General features: G+C 39.4%; 1 protein-coding gene across 1 annotated transcript in view; it reads left to right on the top strand.

The window, feature by feature from the left end:
* The window catches only part of ITGA8 (integrin subunit alpha 8), a 174,045-nt gene extending 156,169 nt beyond the window's left edge, over positions 1–17,876 (top strand). Inside the window, exons 29-30 of the mRNA XM_048838037.2 lie at positions 12,397–12,519; positions 15,415–17,876. Coding sequence (XP_048693994.2) covers positions 12,397–12,519; positions 15,415–15,501 — 210 coding nt within the window. The 3' untranslated portion in view covers positions 15,502–17,876. The remainder of the gene's footprint in view (positions 1–12,396; positions 12,520–15,414) is intronic.
* Positions 17,877–18,273: the final 397 nt, after the last annotated feature.

The following is an 18,273-nucleotide window of genomic DNA, read 5'->3' as shown; positions in this document are numbered from 1 at the left end:
TGTTCCACACAGACTAGCTCGTCTTTTACCTCATCATTGAGCCCCCAGCAGAACTGGTAAAGGTGGGCCACCTCATTCTGTTCAACATCAGCCACAAACCATTAGAAGTGAGCAGCAGCAGTGAGAAGGTTCTGTGCTTCCAGTGCACACTGCATAGTGTGGGTCTTTAGTGTGAAGTTCTCACCTGCAGACAGGTGACTTAGTCCTGCAGCTCATGGGCCCTCAGGGAGCTGATGGTTGGAAGGCAGCCCACTGCCTCCATCATCTGTGAGGGGGTTGGATGGATTTGGGGGCCAGGGTGAAGGTTGGTCTGAACAAATTGTCATGAGTGGGGCGTGAGCAGTCAGACCCAGTGGGAGTCATGAGTCAGGAGCAGAAGGAGTCATGAGTCAGGCCGAGTTGGATGCCTGAAGGTTAGAATCTGAGGCAGGCCAGAGGGCAAAACAAGAGTGAAGCATCAGGAGGCAGGAAGCATACAGCCTAAGCCTCCTGTGGTGATGTGGAGACATCAATGACCCAGAATCTGATGTGGTCCCAGTTTCTGGCCCTGTGGGGTTTTACATTTTTGTTGTTGCCAAAGAACTAAATGTTGGGAATAAAGTAGAAGAGTCTGTTCATATAGGTGTTCAATTTTATTTTTTAAATGAATGCAAGGGAGAACTCATTTGCCAGTACTAAATGAAATAAATAAATAACATGTGAGTGCACCATAGTAGTCCAAAACCTGAAGCCTTTTTGTTCTACATATTTAAGGAGGTTTATCATTCTCAGTCCTCATTCTTTACAAAAGATATAAGATCAATCAATTCAAACCTAAAATTAAATCCTGAGCCAACAAATTATAATCTGTCTATCTATGAGTCCTACTAAGGAACAGAATATTTTCTGGCCCATAAAACCAATATAGTGGTATAGGTTTAGATTTACACAAGCAAAATATATTGTATGGGATTCAAGCTATAGAATGTTTCTTCCTTTGGATCACTCCTTTTTTGAACAGGTGCTTGTTGTATAGTTAATTTATGTTTAGGCTTGGAAACAGAGGGTGAAATCCTGGCCTCACTGAAGTCAATGGCAAAACTCCCACTGACGTCAATAGGGCCAGGATTGCACCCTGCAAGTTTTGATGCTCAATATACTGTGTTCATCCAGAGGGGTTCAAAGGCTCCAAGCTGAATGATAAATTCAAGTTATTTGTGTTTTCTGCAACGTGTTCCATAATAGAAACACATGTTGCACAGAACATTGTTGATCATACTGCATCCATCTGGTCTGAAGTGCTTTGCCACAGGTGATAGCCTGCTGTTCTCAACAAGTCTCAGATGATCTACTAAATGATCAGATAAGCCTTTTTTATTCTTTTACTCCAGTAGAATGCGTGTTATTTTGTGTAGATGATTTACGCACAATTCCTGTTATGGCAACTGTAAAATGTTGAAAAATTATAGTGCTTTTATGTCTTCTCCTATCTGACTATCACAGTGGATGTTTGCCAACTCTACAGCTTGATGTGATATGTGCACAAGATCTTTTGAAGTTTCACTTGTGAGAAGAATTTTTCTTGAAGTTCAGCAATACTTCATATTTTTTGCTCTTTCTGTAAAAGATCCGTGCTTGTGGTTTGAAAGTATCTATCCAAGGATTTATTTGGAAGTTTGTCTTTTTGTGAGACAGGGCAAGGGGCAGAATAACGATTGTAACATTTTTAAAAATCAATTTGCAACATGATTATACTTCATAAATTACTTGCACCCTCCATAATCTTGGAGTTTAGGTAAGATATATTGTAATAAATACAGCATACCCCCAATATGCTACTACTACTTATGTGGAATCTCTTTACTGGAGGTTTGTGTGACAGATTCCCCCCAGGGTGCCACCTGGCACTGGACCACTGAGCCCTCTGAGCCACCAGCCTGGGCTTCCTCTCTCACTGTGCTGCTGTGACAAGCAGCAGACCCACGCCCGGTCCTACACTTCCACCAGCATACACATGGGTAGGGACACACCAAGCTGCAGTTACATAAAGACTTTCTGACCAGCCACTGCATGTGAACCAACAATAGAGAGGCGACAGCCAAAATAACCACCAGCTTCCCAGCCTAGACCTGAGAGCTGTACCATCCTGCCCTGGTCAAAACCCTGACCAGTATGAATTTATTAACCAGTTCGCCTCCCCCTCAATGTGGAAAGGAAATGCAACAGCCTTTGCCCCTTGAGCTACGATTTCCCACACACTTCACTGCAACTCACTGGTTTAAATAAAGCAAAAACAAGTTTATTAACTACAAAAGATGGATTTTAAGTGATTATAAGTGATAGCAAACTGATCAAAGCAAATAAACAAAATAAACAAAAATGCAAACTAAGCCTAAGATACTAGAAAGATAGGATAAGAATTACCAAATTCTCACCCTGAGAGATGGTACAAGCAGGCTTACAGATTCTTAAGGGACAAGCTGCACTTGCTTTACAGCTTGGAATCCCCAGATCTTTCATACAGAGGCTAGGAATCCCTTTCGCCTGAGTCCAGCACTTTCCCCAGTTCAGTCTTTGTTGCTCAGGTGTTTCCAGGCATCGTCTTGTGTGGGGAGTGAAGAATCACGGATGATGTCACCGCCTGCCTTATGTAGCGTTAGCATATGGCTGGAACATATGTTCCAAAACTCATTTTGTGGAAAAACACTGACATCCCAAGATGGAATCCAGAGACATATGGCCTGGTCTCATGACCTTGTGGAGGTATAGCAGCCATTACTTACCCTTTTGCTCTTGCTATTCTGGTGCTGATTTCAATATCCAATTTTCCATTTCCTACAATGATTCTTCCGAAGTAGCAATAATTTCTGACTTGCCATACAGCTCAGTCATACATTGGGATCCTGCATGTTTTCCCAGGATCCTTGCATATGACCACAGTTTGCTCAATACATTACAATCTGTCAGAATTGATTGATACAAAAGTATTAAAATAATTATACTGGCATCAGAAGGCGATTATAAAGGGAGATGAAAATTTAAATCTAATGGAGATCAAGAGAGGAGTCAGACGAGGTTGTATAACGTCACCTTCTTGATTCAACATTTATAGAGTATTTGATTAAATTAATTGAAGAAACAGAAGACAGTATAAAGATGAATGCAAAATTGGTGAATAACATTTCTCTGTGCAGATGACACAGTACTGTTGGCTGATTCAGAAAAAGGTCTGATGAAATGAGTGGAGATTATAGTTTATACAGCAGACTTTTGTACATATTTAATTTTAAGTATGTAAATAATCAGTTAACTTCAATGGGAATATTGGTAAAGTTAAAATTAAGCATTTACACGAGTCTTTGAGGGATTTAGAGCATGGTATTTTTGTCATGGGATATGGTGCTTATCTTGTACATGGTCAGGAAAGAGGAAGGATGCTGGAAACATAACTGAATGGTGAATCGATTACAATAAAACTAAATAGATCAGATGACCCTTAGGAACTGTTTACTCCTGCTCTTCAGTAGCACTCTGTAATGGGGCCTGATCCTAAATCAAAAATGTAAAGGGGAGTCTTTCCATTGACTTCAATGGGCTTTGAATCAGACCTGTATATTGTACAACTGGAAGTTCTTTCTTGCTGAAGGCTGTAACGTTCAAGAGGAAATTGCCATTTTAGTCTAGATATAATTATTGTAAATAAGATTTTATGCATTCCTTCAATAATGTTTGCACAGGAAATTCTTTGTAGTAAAGACTGAGGTATGGGATTAGTATAGCTGGTAACTTCCTTGACTTTGGTTATGTGACTCTTGATTTTGTATTTGATAAATACAAAATCAAGTTTTGTATTTGATAAAAATAAAATTACTTTTCTTATCTTAAATGTATAATAGGATCTACCCAGAATGACTTTGGCATAGTTTGTTTGATCAATTTTTCTGCAGTGAACAAAGCTGGTTTTAATACACTTTTTTTACTCTTTTGTTTTAAACAGTGTTATACAGTATGAACTACTGGGTATGTTTATTTTAAACAGCCTTGTAATCCCTAAGAAGTCTGTTTACACAAGGCATTATAATATGTAAACACAAATGTCAATATTAATTATGATACCAAGCTCAGGGGAACTTTTACTTATTGCTTTGGGCATTTTTTCAAAATATACAAGAACATTATACTGTAAATGTTTGATGGTAAAATGTAGGAGTATTAAAGAGGTTATTTATGATCTATCAACCCCTGTAAGAAAAATGATTAAAGATTAGATGAAAAGCAGATTAATTGGCTGTAATGTTATTGAAGTAGCAATGGCATTACAAGAATAACTAACTTAAAGCTACTGTTTCTTAAAATAGCAGATAAATCAGATAGCTATGAATAAGCTGGCATTTTAATAATAAAACTGTTTCCAAAAGGAATAAAGATAAAAGGTTAACATTGCAATGAGCATCCTATTTGGCACTATGATTTGCTTAGTTATTTATTTAATGCTGGAAGTGCTCAACACTTTACAAGACACAAAGATAAACACAGTTTCTGCATTTCCAACAGGACCATGATCTGTGAATTAACTAGCCGAACACAGGCACTTTCTGGGCTATAGTTTGGACCTGTCTGGAGGAAAACAGAAAAGTGCATAAACTCTGGCAAGTCATGTGTAAAAGTATAATTAGGCAGGCCAAAAAAGAATTTGAAGAGAGACTAGCAAAAGACAAAATCTAACAGCAAAAAACATTTAAAAGTACATCCAAAGCAGAAAGCCTGCCAATCGGTGGGACTCCTGGATGATCAGGATGCTAAAGGAGCACTCAAGACAAGGCCATTGCAAAGAAGCTAAATTTAATTCTTTGCATCTGTCTTCACTGCAAAGGAAGACAGGGAGATTCCAACATGACAGCCATACTTTTTAGGTAACAAAATCTAAAGAACTGTCCTAGATTGAGGTGTCAGTAGATGAGGCTTTGGAACAAATTGGTAAATTAAACCATAATAAACCAGATGGTATCCACCTAAGAGTTCTGAAGGACTCCAAATATGAAATTGCACAATTACTAACTATGTTATGCAATCTGTTGCTTAAATCAGCCTCTGTACCAGATGATATGAGGATAGCTAATGTAACTTTGATTTTTTTAAAAGTCTCCAGAGGCAATCCTGGCAATTACAGGCCATAAGCCTAAATACAGTATCAGGCAAATTGGTTGAAACTTTAGTAAAAAATTGAATTATCAGACATAGATGAACATGATATGTGGAAGAAGAGTCAACACGGCTTTTGTAAAGGGAAATTATGCCTCACCAATTTATTAGTATTCTTTGAGGTTGCCAGCAAGTATACGGACAAGGTGATCCAATTGATGTAGAATCATAGAACCATAGGATTAGAAGGGACTGCAAGGGTCATCTAGTCTAACCCTCTGCTAAGATACAGGATTTGTTGTGTTTCAACTATCCAAGACAGATGACTATCAAGTCTCTTTTTAAAAACCTCCAGTGAAGGAGATTCCACAACTTATCTAGGCATAGTATAGTATAGTATAGTATAGTACACAGCTACATGTGAAAGGATTTAAATTCTTCATTTTATTTTAAATGTTGTTTTCTAGATTATCCCTAAACAGCATGCATTATCAGAAACAACAGGAACTTACCTGAAAATGTTTTTCTTAATTTCTATGTGGCTATTTTAATGCACACTGGGAGAAATATGTGCTTAAATTTGTAATATCACTCTACCCTTTAAACTTTGCAACCCTAAAAATTAGTATACTTGATAGGAGGGTGCCACTGTACTTCAACTTTCAGAAAGCCTTTGGCAAGGTCTTAGATTAAAAGCTTTTAAGCAAAGTAAGCAGTCATGGGGTAAATGGGAAGGTCCTCTCATAGATCAATAACCAGTTAAATGATAAAAAACAAAGGGTAGGAATAAAGAGTCAGTTTTCACAATGAAGAGAGGTATATAGTGGGGTCCCCAAAGGATCTGTACTAGGACTGGTAGAGTTCAACATTATCATAAATGATCGGGAAAAGGGGGTAAACCGTGAGGTGACAAAGTTTGCAGATGATACTAACTTACTGAAAATAATTAAGTCCAAAGCTGACTGTGAAGAGTGACAAAGGAATCACACCAAACTGGGTGTCTGGGCAACAAAATAGCAGATGAAATTCAATGTTGATAAATGAAAAGTAATGCACATTGGAAAAAAATAATCCCAACTATACATACAAAATTATGGGGTCTAAATTAATTGTTATGACTCAAAATAGTGGATAGTTTACACATTGTGGATAGTTCTCTGAAAACATCTGCTCAATGTGCAGCAGCAGTCATAAAAGCGAACAGAATGCTTCCACTAGGAAGGGGATAGATAATAAGACAGAAAATATCGTAACGCTGCTATATAAATCCCTGGTACTCCCACACCTTGAACATGCATACATTTTTGGTCGCCCCATCTCAAAAAAAGATATATTAGAATTGAAAAAGCTACAGAGAAGGGCAAAGTAAATGATGAGGGGTATGGAACAGCTTCTCCACGAGGAGAGATTACAAAGACTGGGACTATTCAGTTTAGAAGAGCTATGACTAAGGGGGGATATGATAGAGGTCTATAAAATCATCAGTGGTGTAATTTACCCCTTCACATAACACAAGAACCAGAGATCACCCAATGAAATTAATAGGCTCCCACACACTTCCTTGTGAGCTATACTGTCACCTACCACACCACAACTTTACTTTTTGCTCCTGGCAGTCCTCATTGTCACAGGTGGGTGAATCCACACACACACACACACACACACACACACACACACAGAAGTGTGCTCCCCTCAGATTCCAGCTCTCCACTTCAGCAGCTCCCGCAGCAATGTAACAGACAGAAAATCACTATGGCCTGCTGCTGCATCCCTGATGTGAATCCCTTCATCATGATAGAGGAAAGCACAAGCCATTTGCTTTGTTCAACATAGGGGAAAAAATTAGCATTAGCCATGTAGGAAAACCAAAATGCATCAAAATTCTGCTGCCAAACATGTAAATCTTGTACAAAAATTCCAAATCCTTGTAACTTCAGATGAAAACAGATAAACCCCCTCAAAATGTTAACTGGCTCTGCTCCCCTAGCACTAAACCTGAAACCACATGGAGAAGTGCAGATATCCAAGTTGAAATAACACAAATCTGTCCTAAATCAAAATCATAAGTAAAAACTGTTTGTGGAGAGTGTGCATGACATATGGTCCGCTGTGTAGATATTAGAATAAGGAAGACAAAAACTGGAAGGATGTTTTGTTCTTTCTCCTGTGCCAGCCTCTTCCTGTGGGTGTTCAGAGCCAGCATTCTCAAGTTGTCTATCAGTGACTGCATTATTAGGCCTTGTGCAGTGCGCAGCGGGGAACACAGGGTTGTTATGTTCTAAGGCTAGTGTGAGTGCAGGCTTTGTGTAGGCACAGCTAGGGTTACGCATTAGGCATAGTCCTTCCCATTCAGAGGAAGTAAATTACAAACAGCTCGCACCACCACTGCTTTGCTTTCAAGAACACAAGACAAAGAGGTGCATGGGGTTGGCAGAGAATGGGCATGGGTGAGGAGACGTGGGTTTAGGTGTGATAAAAAGGTGTAAATAAGGCCTTTAGCTGTGTATTCCCTTCTCTGGCCTTACTCCTGCTACAAGATTGGCATAATTTGGTGACCATGCAGCAGCGCTCTCCTTAATAAAAGACCATCTTCCCCTGCACTGCCTGATTAATGCAACACTCTGAACCTCGTAAGTGTTACACTCTGCACCTGCACAGGATTAAGGCTTTTTATTGATGTTACATAAATTGTAAGCTCTATAGAGGGTGATAGGAGGATGGCACAGCCTTGCGGCAAATTGCTTACTACCTTAAAAGACAAAAGGTACCAATGAAGGGTAAGGGAAAGGGTTGCAGCTCCCACTCAGACTGGCAAGGTGATAATTGGTTCACAATTCATCAGTTATTATTTGTATTAGTGGAGCACTCAGAAGTCCCAATTAGGAATGGTACCCCATTGTGTAAGATGCTCCGCCAAAACCATAATAACACACATTACCTAACCTAACGTGTTTATGATCTAAATTGGGACACGGTACAACAAATGAGTGCAACAAACAAATGAAAGGGATGGGTGAGAGGGGATAAGGTAAGAGTGAGAGGAGGCTGTAGTTACATAAACAAGCTTTGAGCCTGATCCAAAGCCTGTTGAAGTCAATGGGATTCTTTCCATTGATTTCTGTAGGACTTAGATCAGGCCCTATGTGCACAATTAGATGGTCACGACTTATTCAAAGGTCTTTAAACAAAAAATAAAGCAGCTAGCTGTAATGTCTACTGGCCACTTGCCTAGCCCTCTAGTTATTTTCTTGTTTAAAATGTGCAGTGTCAAGAAACTGTCACCAACTGGCTCTTTACCCACCCAAACATAACTGGATAATTTCTTGTAGGTGTGTTGTCTTTTTTTATAATGCCCTGTTACAATTGTCAATATTATCCCTCGTGCAATTTCTTTGACTCCTGGGCCTACTGCATTTAAGTACCCTGCATTACTGCTTACACCAGGTGTGAATTTGGTTCGAGATATTAAGATCAGCAATGGCTTTATCACAACAATATTGCAGGCAAATAAGTTTTCTGAGTCCATCAGATTCAGGCTGATAGAAGGTGCTACTTAGGTCAGCTTCTGGTTGCAAATTTCAAAGGTTTCTTGACGTGCCTGTAGGTCTTGCTTTACTGCTTCTTTTTTGTCACCAGCAGCCTCAGACAAGTAACACCAGTACTAGGTCCCAGTGCTGCACCCCTTTATGACAGCAAATCTACTGAAGTCAAATGAATTACACCAGTGTGGAAGTGATGTATGTGAAGTTGGCCACAGGCCTATAGTCTTTGATCATATTCAGATAGAAATATTACTCCTTGCTCGTGAAGTATCGGGAACCAAGAACTTTTCCAACAGAGACAGCACTTTGTTTCAGATATATCTTATCAGTCTCTCTTCTTGGGCTGTCTGTGAGGGTTTTTTTGTTTTTAATCCATTCTTATCCCTTGCTCAATACTTAATCTGAGCCTACAAGATTTACCTCAGGGTTCCCACCATAATATTTAAGCAGCAGAGAGAAATTCTTCTCCCCGTTAGTCAGTGCCTTGCTCTGTTACAGATTTTGTGCAGCCACTCATCTCTACAACTCTCATGACTATTTTGGCCAGATAGGCCTTTTGTACCAATTCATTATTATCCGTGACAGAGTTTTCTGTGTGCAGTGACTGCAGACAGAGCAGCTGACCTTGCTCTCATTCTTGATGCCCTTGCATTTTAATGCCGGATACAGAATTGCTGTGAGACACAAGAAAAGCCATTCAAAATATTTATTAATATATTAAACTAGGAGGCCTCCACTGTTACTGCTGAACCAAGTGGTGTAGAAAGCCTACAACATTCTGCAATGCCCTATAAGATGTGAAAAAAACTACAGTGGTGGAATCTATTCCTTTTACCCTGGTATGTGGGGAAAGGGAGTGTTTGGAGGGTAGTGGGAGTTTTGTGGTGTTTATTTGAGAAAGGAAACAAATTTCACTTAATTTTATTGGATAAAGAATATATGATTTTTTGCATATTTGCATCCAAATTTCTATGGAGCATGTTTACAAATGAATGCAGTATCAGGGTTCAATAAGTGTTCCCAGCTGCAGTGGAGAAGCATGGTAGCTGAATGTTTCCGTTACAAGATCAATGACAATATGTCTAACAATGTTGGCATTTAATCAGTGGGACTCTGGCCAATCTTAGTGTTAAACATAAGGACTGGACAGTTTCTGAGTGTCTTCTGGGGAACCCACAGGATACATTGTAGCTGGAAGATAAGTGTTCTAGCCTTGTTAGGTCAGGACTGTTATCCAGAACATAGATTTTCGTCCTTCTTTTAGTATAACCCTACTCACTTTGATTTTGAATCAGGTAACAGAACCCAGATACTACAATGACTGCACTCTAGAAGTGTAGACAGATGTATCTTATTAGGCCATACCAATCCTCCCACCACTCTCCGCCTGCTAACTCTGCAAGTGCTGCCTCAGACCAGGAACTAGAGGCACAGAGATGGAACATGTGGAAAGGACTGGCTTATGCAGTTAGGAATGATGGTAGTTGGAAGCAGGGAAAGGGTCTGCTGGTGCTTACAAAAAGAGAGGGAGGCCATGATCAAGGGAGGGAGGGAGAAAGAAAGAGAAAGATCAGGTTCACAAAGAAAGTTGGAGATACTGTTTTTAAAAAAAAAAAGCAAGAAACACAGACAGAAGGAGTGGAGTTAACTTGGCACTTGTCCATCACAGGGGCTATGTCTACACTACTACGATAAGTCGACCTACACTACGCAACTCCAGCTACGTGAATAATGTAGCTGGAGTCAACGTACCTTAGGTCGAGTTACCATGGGGTCTACACTGCGAGGGGTTGATGGGAGAAACTCTCCTGTCGACTTACCTTACTCTTCTCGTTGGGGGTAGAGTACAGGGGTTGACTGGAGAGCGATTTGCAGTCAATTTGGCGGGTCTTTACTAGACCCGCAAAATCGACCACCAGTAAATCGATCTCAGAGCATCTATCCCGGCTGTAGTGTAGACCTGTCCTTAGAATCTTAATCACTAAAATGACTCATTCTAAGGGCCAAGAGGTCATCATCAATCTTCAAATTGAATACTCCATTAAAGTGAATTAGTAAGTTCAGAACTATTTGGTTATAATTGGCCAGTTAGCTAATAGCCAAAGCTTAGCAAATGGAGAATTTTTGGCAGGGCTGAAAAAGTTGGACCCGATTCTCCTCTTTCACTAGTTTTACACTAGTGTAGCTCTGTTGATTTCAGTGGAGATGGTTCTGTTTTACACTGGTGTAAGTGAGAGGAGCACCAGAACAGCTAAATCTAGATCCTGATGAGTTAATTATTATTTAATGATAAGGGAAAAGGGGAGTCTGCATGGAAGAATTTGATGAAAAAGAGACTTAGCTGTCAAGACGAGGGCCAAGAGAGAGAGTGAGAAAAATCTTGGCAGACACCAGAAGGATACAATATTGGACTAAATTATTTGAGCCTAGAATGTGGCAGAGGGACTAGCAGTAAGCAGCAGACTCAATAAGTAAGGACTCTGATTTCCTGGCAGTACCTCAAGCAGTAAAAGTAGAAGATAGCTTCAGAAGGCATATAATCAATTTGCTGTGAAAACTTCCTGGTGGTTGCATTCCATCATGAAGAGCAGGATGAGTTCCATCTGCCACAAACTTACTCTACTTAGGCTGAAGAGGAGTATGTGAGATGGGTCCAGCAGAAAACCCAAGAAAACTTCCTAGTGCAAAGTAAAAGAAGAAAGCTAGAGAAAGATGACAGAGGATGTAACCTATGAGTAAGGAGATAAGGAAAGCTCAAGCTAACTCTTTCAACTTAGAAACATCTGAGAGAAACAAAGTAACAAGTGAGATTGATGAGGAGAGCTTTGAGCAGTATCTGAGGGAGTAGAATTAACTGGATATGAGGTATGGAGCAGAGAGCCAGGAGATAATTTATTGGGAAGACGGGAGGGGAAAAAGCTAGAAGAGCTGTTAGCTTCATTTGTTACAATGAAGGCTTGGAATCTAGATGATTTTGTAAAATCAGTGGGAAGACCTTAGCTCCTCATAATTCACATATTATCCACACCTGCTGCTTTCTAGAGCCACAGACAATGAGAGAGCTGTTGCTATACTTTCCGATTACATCTCAATACATTAAAATGGTCATTTTACATGTATACTAGGCTTCCTTCAAGTGTGAGAGTTCAAAATGTAACTAAGAGTTCAAAAACAATGGTATTTTTGTGCATTATGCTTATATTACATGGATGACATGTTCTATATGAGTTTAGCTCTTGGGCTGCTTAGCTGAAACATAAGGTAATATTAAAAAAAATTGTATTGGTTTGTCAGCAAAAGATTTTAGATTACAACATATTATGTAGATGGTACATATTTTAGTTCCAGTAGAGAACTTAGGCTGAAATTGGTTCTTGTTTACACCATTGTTCAGACTATTTAAGACAATATTACTCTGGATTTTACACTGGTGTAACTGAGAGCAGAGTTTGGTTCCTTGTATGGTTTTGAAGCATTTACTGTTAATTTGTTGAGCTTCAGAGTGATTCTATATTCAGTGGGTGAAAATATTTTATATTATGTCTAATATAAGAGGTATATTTGTCTGTGCAAATCCCATTTTTAAGGATTATTGTGAATAAAGTTGCAGCAAATAAAGTTGATGTACAAGAACTGTGGGCAGTATATGTTTCTAATCTGGCAATTTCATTGTGTTTCATTTTCTGGTTTCATTTATTATTATTCATTTACAACTCATGTCTTTTCGTTTCAGATAAGAACATCTATCATCTGGGCTACTCCAAACGTCTCCTTTGTAATCCCTTTATGGGTTATAATACTAGCAATACTCCTTGGATTGTTGGTTCTGGCTATTTTGACCTTAGCTTTGTGGAAGGTATGTTGTATTATTATTATTTACTTAATGAAACTTGGAAGGATACTTACAAGATTTAGGATGACCAACCAAAAAAAAAAAAGAGAGAGAGAGAGCGAGAGAGACAAATTGGAACCTGTGACCTTTAAGAGTTTGGAGCAAAAGCAACAATAGACTTATGTCTTCTTTGATGTAGCATATGATGACATGCTTATGTTGCTGACTTTTGTGAAGGGACATTGCTTTCAAAGTCTTCTTTGTTATGAAAGTCTGGTTATAAATGGTTTTACAGAGTTTGGCTCTGATTCTGAAGACTTATGATCTTCTTTCTGGAGTGTTTAGGTTCACAAAGCATTTTTGTTTCATTTTCCTTGAATCCTTAAGGAACTGCCATTTTTGTTAGCACATAATTATACAATCCCTCACCCAATTTGGGAGGAGATTACTTTTAAGGAGATTTCTTTTAATATTACCAGGTTGTCTCTGATTTTTTTTTTAATTACAAGTTATCAGATTCACAGTCAGTGAGTTGGTTGATTTTTATTTCACAGGTTTTAAGACAATCTTCTTCTTCAGGGTTCCTGGAAACATCCCTTATAACACTAGAAGTTGAAGTCGTTTCTACCCATCACTTAGTCCTTGGAAAAAGTGTCATCTCTCAACGATCTTTAAGCTAGCCCTGTAAAATGGCCCCCCAACTCAAGGCCAGCTGCTCATCCCTTTGTCACTTTATTTCACTGATTTGAAATTCCTTCAGTAATTGTGCCTTACTGTAACCACTTCTGAATTGGGATAAACACAAACTGTGTCATTAGAGTTACTGTTGATGACAACATTCAAATCAGGCTTTTAATAGTGACTGTCATAAGCAGCTTTACTAAATATAGATTTTTATTTACACTCTGGGGTCCAATCCAGCTTTCCTCGTCCACCTAAAACTCCCACTGTCTTCACAACAAATGTTATGAATAGAAAATAATTAATAATCTAGCCAGTCTTTCAGAAGAATATATCACTGCAACATAGCACCCTGGGATGCAAAATGCTATTGTCCATTGAGAATGCTGTATTATCTCTCTGGCACCAAAGGGTGAAATTCTGGCTCCATTGAAGTCAATGAGAAGGTTGCTGTTGAAATCAGTGAAGCCAGGACTGCATTCAAAGAATGGAAAGCACTTTTCAAAACAATAGGGAGACAAGATCCCTGCCCAAAGAGTAAAGCACTTTTCCTACTTTGAACATTGTATATATTGTGACAGGATCAGGCCAGATGGCTACAGGAGAGTGATAGAAGGCAGATATATTAGCCCCAGGTTAAGTACGGTCCCTTTTCCCTGGATAAGGTAACGGGGAAGGTTCCAGAACAATCAGGAACTTTCTGGAAACAATTAAGGCAGACAGGCTGATTAGAACACCTGCAGCCAATCAAGAGGCTACTAGAATCAATTAAGGCAGGCTAATCAGGACACCTGGGTTTAAAAAGGCTCTCACTCCAGTTAGTGAGGGGTGTGTAAGGAACTGGGAGTGAGAGGACGTGTTGCTGGAGGACTGAGGATTACAAGCGTTATTAGACATCAGGAGGAAGGTCCTGTGTGGTGAGGACAAAGAAGGTGTTGGGAGGAGGCCATGGGGAAGTAGCCCAGGGAGTTGTAGCTGTCACGCAGCTGTTCCAGAAGGCACTCTACACAGCTGCAGTTCACAGGGCGCTGGGCTGGAACCTGGGGTAGAGGGCGGACCTGGGTTCCCCCCAAACCTCCCAACTCCTGATCCAACACAGGAGGTTCCACCGGAGGAGAAGGTCTCTGGGCTGTTCCCCGACCCACATGGTGGATCAGCAGAGACTGCGGGATTGTTCTTACTTTTTTTTTCCCATGCTGGCCAATGCTGAGGTTATCTGAGTGAATGGCAGATTTGAGCCACGAAAGTGGCCAAACTGAGGGCTACTGTGAATCTCTGTGGTGAGCAAAATCCGCCAGTAAGCGCAGGACCCACCAAGGTAGAGGTGGAACTTTATCACAACGTGTATTAAATAATAATAGTGCAGCACCCTACATGGACAGAAGCACTATTTCTTCTGAAAGGACAGGTACCATATGATGGACTGGATGGCTTTTCTCTGTTCACGGCATTTCTAATGTTTTCCTCTGTAGCGCATGTTTCCCTTAATTTTAAAAAATTCTTAATTTTTCTCTACAAAAATACATTTAATTGGAGAAAAAGGTAACAAACTGTGTGTGTATGATGGAAGGAAGGCAAAGACATTACTACTATTGTTCATTTTTTTGAATTTATTACAATGATTTAAACTTATCTCAGTCAGATGTCTAATGCCACCCCTTTGTGTTCATTTTTATTGTGTATTTTATCATATGATGGGACTTTTTTATGTCACTACTTTCGTGCTGTTTATGCCTTTCCTGTAGAATCTTAAATTCACTAGAATATATTTAATATTTTATTTATATATAGCAGCTACAGAGCAAAAAAAAAATGGTGGCATTTAAGGTGATCTCACAAGATGCTAATCTCCTTCAACTTCCACTGACTTGATAAGAGTTGAGGGTGTTCAGTAGTTTGCAGAATGGTTCTGTTACACCTCAGTGCATTCTTAAAATCTCCTGGAATTCCCAATATATAGTGGGTTTATATATGTAATTACCAACATAAAGGGCAATGTCACTGCTCCCAAGAGCTTATAAACAATGGGCCCAATTCCACAACCCTGATTCAAGTGAGTAGTTCATACTAATGCAACTAGTTCTGTTGACTCCATGTGACAGCTAGGAGCAAAGAAGAGCCCCTAAGTTAAGGCTCAACATGGTGAGGGGTGGAGGTTAGAGGAAAGGAGCATGAGCTGCAGGAGAACAATCATGTGGCTGCCTTATTGTGATTTCTCTGTTGCCTTGTTTTCTGTAGTGCGGCTTCTTTGACAGAGCTAGACCTCCTCAAGACGACATGGCTGACAGGGAACAACTGACAAATGACAAGACTACTGATGCATAAAAAAGGAGAGTGAAGGTTCAATTCAGAGTCCTGTTCAAGCCTAGAAATGTGCTAAAGATTAAATGAAGGATTTCTTCTACCAACAGACTTCCTTTGAAATTGCAAGTGCCATGATGTTGTAATCTGATCTATGCAACGTTTCTGAAAATTCACCACATGATGATGATCCTGGGCAGAAACCAGCCTTATAAAACATAATCCTTCACTGTGCAAAGAGTTTTTGTACCATACTTCAGTCGCTCTAGATTTTGACAGATGTTTTTGAACACATGTGGTGTGTTAAATCACTTTCAGAATAACCCAAACCTTGCAAAGATGAAATGCCTGCATTGCTGTATCATCTAGAAGATGGATCAGGACAAAGCTTTCAAACACTACTGTATCATGCAGAATATTTTTGACACCTCCCTAAGGATAAGAACTTTTATGAAATTGTGGCTCAGGGAGACAAGCAATATATTGGTACTGTGAAAGTACTTCTGAAGCAGAAAGGTAGTCTCTAAAGGACTTTATACATGGGGCACAATTTATTTATTTTTCCACCTTTCTGGGATGAGTATCAGAGCTAATCGTAGATTCACAGTTTTAGAGAAGTAAATCATAACATGGAAATAATTTGCTTATCTTGTATGTAATAGACAAGTGACCTGCACATTCAGAACAATTTTCTTGGCTACAAGGGTGATTTGGGGAGCAGGGGAATTTAAATATAATTGTATTGGAAGGGGCATATAATAAAATATTTTAAAGATATGTTGTGCCCTTTTCAACCTGTAGATGACAGCACTGAATTCAGTGAATCAAATCCATTCTTGGTGTAAACTAGTGCAACATCAATTGAAGTCTGTGGGAATTTTTGCCCACCTTTTTGCTAGGGCTGAATTTCTCACCACTATTCCTGGGTACTTATTTCATTAAAATATCCTCTTAAAAATGCTACTGCATATTTTGTTGAATTCATGACTGTTGTGTCATAGGTGACAACATTTGATTGATTTAAAAGAAATTATAAAATACAGACCTAACAACATCTTTAATGTGTTTAAGATATTTCAGGAAGTTAAGTTTTTGGGTTGAGTATCCTATAGTTATCTCATATTACAAAGAGTCTTGCAGAGAAGGTGCACTGAATTTGCATTTATATAAAAAGTAGGATGCAGATCATCCAAGGCTGAGATGACCTACAGAAGGAAAGACATTTTGTTGTAAAGGCAATAAAATGTTCATTTGTTTCTTTGCTGCTTCTAAGATCCAAAAGACTAGATCCATAATTCACCAGTAACTCTTTCTATAACATCAGTGAATGGCCTTTATTTAAGCTGGATTCATTCAGCTATAGAGCTGTGCAAACCATCTTCATAAAACCTTGGACTATCCTGTGCTTGTCCTGAGTTTGAAATTTGTTATGTTTTGTGAAATCTAGGAGGAGGACATTCATTTTCTGACACACACACACTCCTCATTCTCCTTCCTTCTTCCTAGCCGGTCTCCCTGTCCCCCAAGCACCTGGGATTCCTATCTTCAGGGCGGCCAGTGGCCTCTTCTGATCCATCCTGCTACTTCCTGGGCTTTTTTGGATTGCTGGCATCTGTCTTCAGGGCAGGGGAAACCAGCGGGCAAGGTCAGTACTGTCAATCCCAAGAACCTTCCAAAGGACCTGGAAATATTTCAGTTGGACATTCCACTATCTTATGGCAGCCAGCTCATGGACAGACCCATAAACCTCATGTCTGTAGCTGGAAAACCTGAGCACTAAAGGTCCATCTTAATGCCTCACTTCAGTCTGCAAGGAAATCTTTGAGGGTTTTCTAGTGTTATGGGACATTATCTGCCCCTGAGGCTTAAGGAAAGGAGAGTTCCCCCAATCTCTTGTTTTCTGAGGAGGTAAGGAAGGTGCCTTACCACTTCCTGGGCCGCAAAAATCCCTTTAGACTGAGGACAGCAGCCCTCCCTAGGCTGATTTGTGCTGACCCCTTGCAAAACAAACTGCTGCATTCATTTCACAAATACCCTTGCAAACCACACCCTGCAGGGTTCATACGTCTCTGCATCCTCCACAGTTCAGATTGAATTACACACGCACACAGGAAAATGCAGTGAGTTCATCTTTTGTAAATATTGAATTGTGTGTAGTAGTTTCTGAAACAAGTCCAGCCAGCCAAATAAATTCACATCATCTGCACGACTCTTTTACTCTGATGAAATATTATCATTAAGAATTACTGAACATATGACTTTTATATGTGCAATATTTTATATTACCTATGTACCTGAAGCATGTTTACACTGGCATTTTTGGTTGTTTTTTAAACTTTTGAATATACTGATTGAGTACAATAATAAAAGGACTAGAACAAACCCAGAAGGTTCTGTTAGTATGGATTCCAATGTGTTTTCAATCCTGCTTTGGCCAGACAAAGGGACTAGGTGACCTAATAAGTCCTTTTGAGTTTGAACATCTATGGTTCAATTTTGAGCAATTCCATTTAATTTTAATGATGGGCAAAACATGTTCAGATACTAAATTTAAACAAAGGAAACCCACTCCATTCATTGCTGGACCTGGCTGGAATCCATTGGCTGCAGCTGTATAATGTCACTGAAAACAAATTAGAGGCACATCAGCTGACAAATGGTTACTTTTGATCAAAAGCTGTGTTTTATATTTCTGCTTCTTTGTAGATTAAACTTCCTACCCAGTAATGTCAGAAGCTTTGGGCTGTCAAGGACTGTAGTTTTGAGTCCCAATATTTGTGGTTATAACTGGATGGA

This window comes from Caretta caretta, chromosome 2 (genome assembly GCF_965140235.1).
Source record: "Caretta caretta isolate rCarCar2 chromosome 2, rCarCar1.hap1, whole genome shotgun sequence".
In the NCBI taxonomy this organism is placed as follows: domain Eukaryota; kingdom Metazoa; phylum Chordata; order Testudines; family Cheloniidae; genus Caretta; species Caretta caretta.
This window is presented reverse-complemented; position numbering and strand designations above follow the sequence as displayed.